The 9,583-nt window shown below is 34.7% G+C and overlaps 1 protein-coding gene across 5 annotated transcripts; it reads left to right on the forward strand.

Annotated features, from left to right (window-relative positions):
* Positions 1-246: 246 nt before the first annotated feature.
* On the forward strand, positions 247-9,271 carry LOC120084242 (P-loop NTPase domain-containing protein LPA1 homolog 1-like). Of its 5 annotated transcripts, XR_005483601.1 has the most exons (10): positions 259-383; positions 500-561; positions 761-918; positions 1,828-2,156; positions 2,819-2,900; positions 3,005-3,436; positions 3,553-4,287; positions 4,394-4,504; positions 5,831-6,203; positions 8,875-9,271. XR_005483601.1 is itself a non-coding variant. In XM_039040142.1 (8 exons), the coding sequence occupies exons 2-8, from the start codon at positions 772-774 to the stop codon at positions 6,101-6,103; spliced, it is 2,109 nt and encodes a 702-aa protein (XP_038896070.1). In that variant the 5' UTR covers positions 256-561; positions 761-771; the 3' UTR covers positions 6,104-6,544. The 5 variants fall into 5 exon arrangements, 1 of the variants encoding a protein (XP_038896070.1); XR_005483600.1 differs by lacking the exon at positions 500-561 and having other exon boundaries at positions 247-383; XR_005483602.1 differs by lacking the exon at positions 500-561 and having other exon boundaries at positions 247-383; positions 770-918.
* Positions 9,272-9,583: the final 312 nt, after the last annotated feature.

Raw genomic sequence — 9,583 nt, forward strand, 5'->3', positions numbered from 1 at the left:
ATAATACGAAGTTTGATATAGTTTTTTTAATCAATTTTTTTTTTTTTGGGGTAAAATTCCCACCACATGAATTGACAATTAAATCCTTGGTGTCTCTACAATTTGACCGATTCAATTCAAAGCCCCCACTCCCACACAGCTACAGAATTACCCCCAAAAGTACATAAAAATTACAAAAATGCCATCATGGTCCCATCTCCTTCTCTATATAAATCTTCCATCTCTGTTAAAAAAACGCCTAAAACGTGCAGTTGTTCATGGCAGTTGAAATTCTCGCGCGGAACAAAGGCTAAATTCGTAATTCAAATTCCATCTTCAAGCTCAAAAATCAATCTTCATGGAGTTGAAGATTTTGCTTCTGCAACTCTTTCTTCTTCCTTGAGGTGAAGTAATTCCATAGCAATGCCGTACCTCTCCTTTTCTTCTCTCTCTTTGTCTTTAATGGTGTGAAAATGGATTCATTGCTTTCCAATGCTTAATCGTTACATCATTTTCATAGCCCTAGAACCTCTTCTTCTTCAATTACCTCTGCGATTCTCCACTGATTTTGGCTTCTTTCAGGTTTGACTTGCTGTATTTCTTTTCTCTTGTGTCGTTTCTATGGTTTGATGCAATGTCGTTCCGTCAATCGCTTTCTTTGTTTGTTTATTGTTTGATTTTGATACCCACTCAACTAATTTTTTGATTTCTTTATTATACATCCGAGTGAGGTTTTATCTTCTTTAAATTAATGTGAATGGTGCTACGGAATTTGGTTTAGTGCCGATAGGAATGGCGGAGGTTGCGAAGTTGCTTTACATAGTTGTCGTGGATGAGGAAGAAAAGCCAGAGAAAGGAAAATTGTCTTTCAGGTACACTCGTTATGTTCTACAGAGTACTCTTCAGCTTATGGGATGTAAACCGCGACACGCTTTCAAGGTATACTTGTGTTTTTTGTTTGTTTGTTTGTTCAATTCATTTTCTCTGTGTTCGTATGGTATTAATTTTTTTCCTGGTTTGTTAATTTGTTGTGTCGTGTTAGATATTTTCTTGTGGGACATCGTTTTTAAAATTGTGTGCAATCGTCTTATTCTAAAGTAGGATGGGATGTTCTGTTTTTATGTTGATTTAACGTTTGTCTTCTGTGTCAATGGTTTTGTATATTACTTCTGGATTTTATGCGAAATCTTCTGCAAATTTTTCTCGACGACTTTCTTACAGATTTTTTATTAATGAGGAAATATACTTTTCTTTTTTCTTTTTGTCATTCCTTATTTTGGAGGTCTGAGTTCTACTTAGAAGAGTTGGCCTTCAATGGGTTTGTTCAGCTGTGTGATTGCAGGGTTACCTGTGAAGGATTTCCGTGAATTTGGAGTCTAGTATAAGAGCATATCCGGGCACTAAGAACAAAAATATTAAAACAGAACCCAAGATTATAAAATACATAAACTCATATTATGAATTTTAGTGATAATTTTAGCCCTGCACAACATTGTTGTGCAGATTAGGTAATGTGAATAAATTTTTTTGACATATTGTTGATGGAGATGGAGAAATTTATACTGACGGTCAACTCAATCTAATATCCTTATATAATCACTAAGATCTTCTGATAAAAAAAATGTTTCTCATAGGAGAATGAACTTAAGATTGGAATATTTAAAGTGTAGTTCCTATAGTTTCAAGTCTGAGAGATGGTAGATCGTTAAGATGTTGGGTAGATTGTCAATTCCTAAATTGCCTGTTTTGTATGTCTTTTTTTTACGGTCAATACATCCTTGAAATGAATTGAATGAAACGTTTGCTAGAAGGGTTCTGTTTTTTCTGATCCTGTTATTCTGTGGTCAGATAAGCAAATGGGTATTCGAATTGATAAGAAAGGAAGCTTCAACTGAAAATTTTCTCCCTGAAGAGAGGAACATATTGGGATCTGTTTCTTTGGGTGGAAAGACTGAAAGTGATGGTATTCATTACTATAATTGCTTTGATGGAAACGAGATGTTCAATCAGGGTTCAAGAGAAGGTGATAATAGCAACAATATTCCGTTTGAGCTGTATAAAAGAAGCAGGACTGCTGTTGTTAGAAGAGAATTTTTTTTAGATGTTATTTGTGATTCTCTTGCTAAGTACAAGTACGTTGGTCCCAACCAGAGGGCAGATTTGATCTTGGCATGCAGGTACATAAAACGTCTCATTTTTGCAGCAAATGATTAAAAAAATCGGAATTTATGTATTGCAACACACATATTAATTTGGTTAGAAATTTGTTATAGTCATAATTTATATATATATATATTTGGGCATTCTCTCTTGTGAGACGTAAAGATAACATTTTCTATATTTATTCGTCATCCATTTGAACATCATCATTGAGGATATTTCAGCTTGTTTGATAATTGCATCTCTGACCGAGTCTAATTACGGTGAATCTTCTCCAATAAATAGTCTAAGGGTATGTGAGGGGTGAATAAGTTTTCTGCAATGTGCCTTCACAATCAGAAATGTCCCAACTACCACCATACATATGGACCTGGTTATCTCTTTCCCTTTAAATTAGATTCTTATTGCCTTATCGTTTGCTACATTTTCTGGTCATCGAAGCGATTTTGCTTTCTGACAATGTTAGTTGACAACAGAATGAATGTTGAAAACACTCAGAATTGAAGACAAGTTCTAGTATAACTTAACATCATCTGATGGGCACGTATTTAAAGCATGATCATATCTAAGCAATAAGCTTGTAATGATAAACTCTAAAACCGGTCAATTATTTCATCCGCTTTCTTTGCGGTGCATATTGCATTACATGTATCCTTTATTTTAAACTCTCTCACTGCAGAATCCGAGAAAGGAAGGAGTCTGTAACTGTGCTGTTATGTGGTACTAGCGGCTGTGGCAAATCCACTTTGTCAGCGCTGCTGGTAATGTTTTGTTTTCCTGACATCTGCCTTTATAACCATATAACCCAGCAGTTTCATCCTTCAGGTGCTTCTAGAATTTGAGCATTCTGCATTTCCTATTATAGGGCAGTAGGTTGGGAATTACAACGGTGATTTCAACCGACTCTATACGACACATGATGAGGAGCTTTGTGGATGAGAAACAAAACCCTCTGCTTTGGTCATCAACCTACCATGCTGGGGAGTTTTTGGATCCTGTGGCTGTTGCTGAATCTAAGGCTAGGAAGAATGCAAAGAAATTGGCTGGAATTTCACACAAGCACCTAAAGGATGAAACCGCTGATGGTTTAATTACGAGAAACTCAGACAACCTATTAATAGGGTCAGCGAAAGTAATGAACAATTTGGAATTAATCAGTCCAAAACAGATGGCTATTGAAGGATTTAAAGCACAGAGTGAGATGGTGATAGATAGTCTTGATCGTCTTATTACTGCATGGGAAGAGCGGAAAGAGTCAGTAATTGTTGAGGGAGTTCACTTAAGTTTGAGTTTTGTGGTATGGAATATACATATATTTATGAGTATATGACTTGCTCAATCTCTTTTGTATCATAATTAAATTCTTTACATCCAATTTCTTTCCGGAAAAATAATTATAATTTTGATCTGCAGATGGGACTAATGAAGAAGCACCCTTCAATTATACCGTTCATGATCTATATAGTGAATGAGGAAAAACACTTGGAACGATTTGCAGTACGTGCCAAATATATGACACTGGACCCAGCGAAAAACAAGTATGTGAAGTATATTCGAAATATCAGAACAATTCAGGACTATCTCTGCAACCGGGCTGACAAGCATCTTGTCCCAAAAATAAACAACACCAATGTTGACAAGAGTGTTGCTGCAATTCAAGCAACGCTGTTCAGCTGCCTTCGTAGGCGTGAAGCTGGGGAGCAGCTTTATGATTCCTCCAGAAATACTGTTACTGTAGTTGATGAGGAGTACAGAAACCAATGTGTAGCATATTCATTGAGTTCCAAGGGCATGTTTCAGATGATCCAAAGGAAGGGTTCCAAGCACTTGATGGCTCTTCTTAATACTGATGGATCAGTGGCAAAGGCTTGGCCTGTTGATTCAGTTGATAGCAATGGGAAACCTCTACTGGGCCTCGAGCCAGATGATAGTGTAGGGAATTTGATGCTTGGATCACTTAATATTGGTAAGGTTGAACCAGTTAACCTTCAATTTGGTCTTTACGGTATCAGTGCTTGGCCAAGTAGTGGTGGCCCTAGTCATGCTGGTAGTGTTGACGAGTCAAGGGCTGAAGGGACTGATACGGGAAGTAGATATTTTTCATCTTGCTGCAGTTCTCCAAGGATATTAGATGGACCTTCTAAGGAGGTAAGTTTACCATGTCGGTTTATTACCAACATTCAATTACTAATTTTCTCTCCTAAATGGCGCGTTGATAATATCTTGATATGCATAAGTTAATATTTCCCTATAGCTCAAGGAAGACAATTCAGTTCACGGTAGTGATGAAGAGGTTGATGATCCAACTGAGTCTGGTAGTGATGAAGATCGTAGTGATGATGGTGACAAGATGTTCCATGAAGAGGTAATGATGATAATATGTTTTTCCAAATACCTAATATCCGAATACTAGAATCAGCTCGAGTCCTCATTGAAGAACCATATGGTTACATGTGGAACAATGATTTGTCCAAATTAAACACCTATTTGGCGATTGAATTACTCTACATTGAATATGATTTAGCCTTGGAATAGAATTAGAGTATCATTTAGCCTTTAAATAAAAGTAGTTTAGATAAAGGTGATGTTCCATTCCAAAACCAATTTAACATGGAAAAGGAGTAACTTTAGTACCTTTAGAAAGATTTATTTTGTTGTATTTTATTTTATTTATTTATTTTTTTGATATGAAATATTCACTTTTCATTGATAGGATGAAAAGAGACTAATGCTAAAAAATACAAGAAATCCAAAAAGAATACAAAAGCATAATATACAGTGAAATAAACAACATAATATCATAGAATTATGAAAGCAACATAGAAGTATTCTAATTGAGACAAATATCCTGAATACAGTATCCTGCAAAGTTTTTAGAAAGAGAACACCATGAAGAGGTCTTCAGACGAGAAGAACCAAATCGATCATCCTAAGAAAGATGCTTGTTATGAAAAATCCTTCCATTTCGTTCAAACCACAACTCAAATAATAAAGCCTTCACTATAATAGACCATAAGACTTTTAACTTTGTAGCTACGCTTGGACCAATCGGTAGATGTAAGATGTTTTCCTTAAAAGAATTAAAAGAGAGCCCACTTAATGTTGACAAATGAGAAAAGTGCTGCAATCAAAGAATATTACTTGAATATGAACAATCAAAGAATAAGTGCTGCAAGGATTCACTATTCCTCATGCAAAGTGGACAAATTGTAGGAGAAAGATAGTGCATATTGAGCTTTTTGAAGAACCTCTGAATAATTCAATGAGCCATTACTCATTATTCAAATAAGAATGTTGATTTTTTGGGAGCTTTGGACTGCCATAAAGCTGAATAAACTTCCTTACGAAGGAGAAGATTATGAGGTATCTCCATTTTTTTAATTTGGAATCCTCAACATGTCCTCTCAAAATGTACCTTTATGGTTCACTATTCTTGGATCGGATTTAAATTATTTTATTTTTGGACTGAATACTTATTTGAATGAACTCTAATACCATATTAGATTAGAGAAACATGGGGTTTCATCTCAAAACCAATTAGCTATGAGCGTAGTAACTCATGTATCTTATAAAGGCTGCAAGGCCTCTCTATTTTTCTATGACCAATCCTCTTCTTGCAAGTTAAGAAAGATTTTTAATACAGCTGATTAGGCAGTACTAGAGATTCTTCTTATTATTTTTAATGATGCAGATAGGATCAGTTGATGAAGAATCTACAAAATCAGATGAAGAGTATGATGATCTGGCTATGCAGGATATCCTAGATAGTGGCTACCAATCAGATGAAGATGATGAGAAGGTTAAAATAAAAACAGAACATGATTTTATGGACCAATTTAGACTCCGAAAAGGATTTAAATATAGCCAAAACCTGGAACCATTCCAACAAAGTAAGAAAGGAACTTTTGAGCCCCTCCACTCTTACTCATCTATTCATACCGAGAAGAATGAAGCGGTTTGCTAACTTGTGAAAATCTCAAAATGCAAAATGCTCCCGAGCCATTCCAGTCATGTGCAATAGTTGGTAGCTTCTGATCGATCACAAATACATTTTGGAGCTCCAGGTAGCTACTCTCTCTCTCTCTCTCTCTGTTTTACTTTTTCCTTTGTTCGATCTATTAAGTAAATACCAATTATTTTCCGTGTGTAGATAATGTTTTCTTGGATTGTATCATTTCAATATGAGTTTTGTTAATAATTTCACATGTGAATTTCAAAGGGTTAAGCCTCTAGTTTGTTTAGTTAAAAGTTTTTTTCTTCTAATCCCTTGCCAATGAAGTACAATCTCTCTTCTTAGAGGCTAATGAATTGTAAAGACAAGATTTGAGCATCGAACTTGCCTGTCACATTGTTATTTGTAATATTTACCAAGTTGTTAGTACAAAATCTAGAAATTTAGTATAATGTTGAATGTTAGAAAGTTATGTATGCATCTTTATCTTCTCTCTATATTCATCATGTTCATGAAAGATATCCTAGAAAATGCATAATGAACTGTTTAGAAAATTAGGAAATGACCGATCTCTTCGTATTTTCTCTGCTTGCATCTTAAATCATAAAGTGTAAACAAGATAGAAGCATGAGAAAGTGTTAGCTTTCCTTTCTTAAGGTTAAAAACCATTTTCTTATATATTGAAAATGGAAAAGCAGAAAGGAATAAGGAGGAGAAGCTTAGATGGTCTTTGCCTCATCCATTAGGGACATCTAGATTTTGGAAAAATTAAACATTGCCCTTCCTTGTACATTCAGTGTTATCATTAGACGCCAAATATCTTTCCTTGATTTTTGAGAAACATTACCCTTCTCACCTCTCTCACTCTTACCAAGTAACTCACCTTCTTTTATTTTACTTCAATTTCATCTATTTTTTCATTCACTCATTGTTTTTTCGCTATAATTTTTCTCTATTTCTACTCACCTCTTTCTTTTCTTCTAATTCATTTCCTTCAAAACTCCTTCCTTTTTTTTTTTCCCTCTCTGACTTCAATTGATCAGCAAATACATTTTTAGAACACAAAGGTACAATAACTGCTTTTTACCCTTGAAAAAAAAAATAAGAAAAAAATACCTACTCAAGTACCCATCATAATACCCTTCCTATAAATTTGTCGAATGTTGACGAAGTAATATATCTCCAGTATGCATAGGTGCATCATATAGAAGCCCATCTTTATACTTTACCAAAGTTGAAGAAATTAGAGCTTGAGAAACTATCTCCATTGATCCACTATCATTGAGCCATTGAAGCTTGTAAGGTGTAGGATGATGTTGAATTGGAATTTGCAACCTTTTGTGGAAAACATACTTGTGACATTGGTGCATGTGCAACTTCTATTATCAACAACGAGACTACAAGAAGTCTCATTAGCCAAACACATTGTGTGAAATGAAATGAAATACCATGTCTTGCTAAACTTATAACATCAGTAGGACAGGTTGATTCCATAGGGAACCAAACCAGTCTCTCTAAATTATCCTTAAAAAATGACGATAATGAGGGGAATTTGTGATTGCAAGTGAAAGTAATGAAAAGACACCAAATTAATAGCATGCGAAAATAGATTGCAAAAGATTGAAAGGAGTATCAAATATTTCAAAAGTTTAGTTTAGAAGTTAGATTCACCTCATTGCTCAATTGATCACAACATTTTCTAAATTCAATTATCTGACATGTAAGTGTTTAACCTACTCGTTCAAAAAAAGGCAAATTAACTGCCCTAAGCTAGTAATTAACACTCAAAGTCCTAATTAAACTAGTTTATCAATTTAATTGAAGATGGGAAGCATTCCAAACAAATGAAATAACAAAATCAAGAGGAGGAGGAATTGTCAAGACGATTAATCAGTACGAAAAGCCTAACTTAACTAACTAGTTAATTTTCTTATCCCGATTGATCATGCAATGTTTGTTTATTAGAAAAACTTATCAGCAACCAAGCACAACTAAATTTATGCTACTCAGCAATCAAGCACACCACCGATATAAGTTATGCGTTAATTTATAGTGATGGACAATGAAATTGTCATGAACTTGTCAAGTAAATCACAAGCACAAAATCATGGAATAAAAATATGAATAAGAAACCCATACATATTAAGCTAATTTCAAAGCTCTCAACAATTCTCACAACATTACAATTGAGTTTCATCTAATTGAAAATTAGAGAAAAATTATCTTAGCCACTCATGATAGAAATACAACTCCAAGTTTCCATGATATAGCTCAACTAGAAGAGAGTTATCAACTAGAAGAGAGTAGAGTAAAAAACAGATAGCGTCGCGACACTGTGAATATCAAAGGAAGGGTTTCACAATGTCGCACAATGCTACTAACGGTAGAGTTTAGAGTGTCACAATGCTCTACATGTGTCCTAGAGTATCATAGAGTGTTAAGGGCAACATTGCAACACTCAATTATTGCCTTGAAGCATCTTGTTGAGATGCTCATCATAAGGGCAGATTGCTCCTTTCGTCTTCCTTTATATATTTGACTTTTAAGGGATCCACATACTCCATTTAAATGTGATTTTGACACAAATGCATGATCTACCTCTTAATCACTTGATTCCTAACGAAACCCAACAATTAAAACACATAGCATAACTTAAGATGTGCAATATAATACTTTTAAGGTGCTATCAATGACATTGTGATAGCTCATGAAAATTGCTATCTTTCCTTGCGTAAATTGAGTTAGTTCTCAGAAATTTGATGCTTACATGTGCTTTTATGCAGAATATCGAGCTTGAGAATTCATTGGGATGATCTAGGTCCAAAATGGGCTAAAACGAAGCACTAGGGGTCATATGGAGCCTCGAGGCTCAAAAGACAGAAAAATAACAAAAACGCCTGATTGGAAGGAGTTTTTTAAATCCCCTCGACCAAATAAATTTCATGCCTACTAAATTTTACAGTAAATGCAGTATAATTGATCCATAGAGAATTGAACTAGCTTTTCAGAAAATATGCATATGGTTCTAATGTAACTGAAGGGGGTGGCTTGATATGCTTGCCGATGTAAATATGCTTGAAATGTAAAGAGTGCATGAAAGTTGAATGTAGATAATGGTGAAAGTGTTTAGAGGGTGTAAAAAGAAGTATTGTTTAAATATATAGCTCAGACTTTCGAGGTACTTCCAATTGCTCACTTGATCATTGAATTCATATAATTTGACTTCTATTTCTTGTCCAAGCTTAGCCAACTCATTTAGTAATGCTAAATAGAAGTTCAAAACACCTAATTAACCAATATGTCTTGATGTAATGCATGCTAAACATACTAGCTAACTGCATTAAGATCTAGGTATTAAGCTAAGATGAATGACGAGTAGATACCTTACTAGTCACTCAATACAATCTCCATCCAAGTTAACCAAACAATGCTAATCGAATGGATGCCACAAAAACTACAACTCTGATTTAACCTTTGCTACTAAACGATTAA

This window comes from Benincasa hispida, chromosome 8, assembly GCF_009727055.1.
Source record: "Benincasa hispida cultivar B227 chromosome 8, ASM972705v1, whole genome shotgun sequence".
Classification (NCBI taxonomy): domain Eukaryota; kingdom Viridiplantae; phylum Streptophyta; class Magnoliopsida; order Cucurbitales; family Cucurbitaceae; genus Benincasa; species Benincasa hispida.

What these genes read in the sequence shown, in the direction of transcription:
- LOC120084242 (XM_039040142.1), top strand. Translation starts at nt 772, where the DNA reads ATGGCGGAGGTTGCGAAGTTGCTTTACATAGTTGTCGTGGATGAGGAA. An exon ending in AACCGCGACACGCTTTCAAG is followed by an intron (nt 919 to 1,827) that starts GTATACTTGTGT and finishes TTCTGTGGTCAG; the next exon opens with ATAAGCAAATGGGTATTCGA. An exon ending in GATTTGATCTTGGCATGCAG is followed by an intron (nt 2,157 to 2,818) that starts GTACATAAAACG and finishes CTCTCACTGCAG; the next exon opens with AATCCGAGAAAGGAAGGAGT.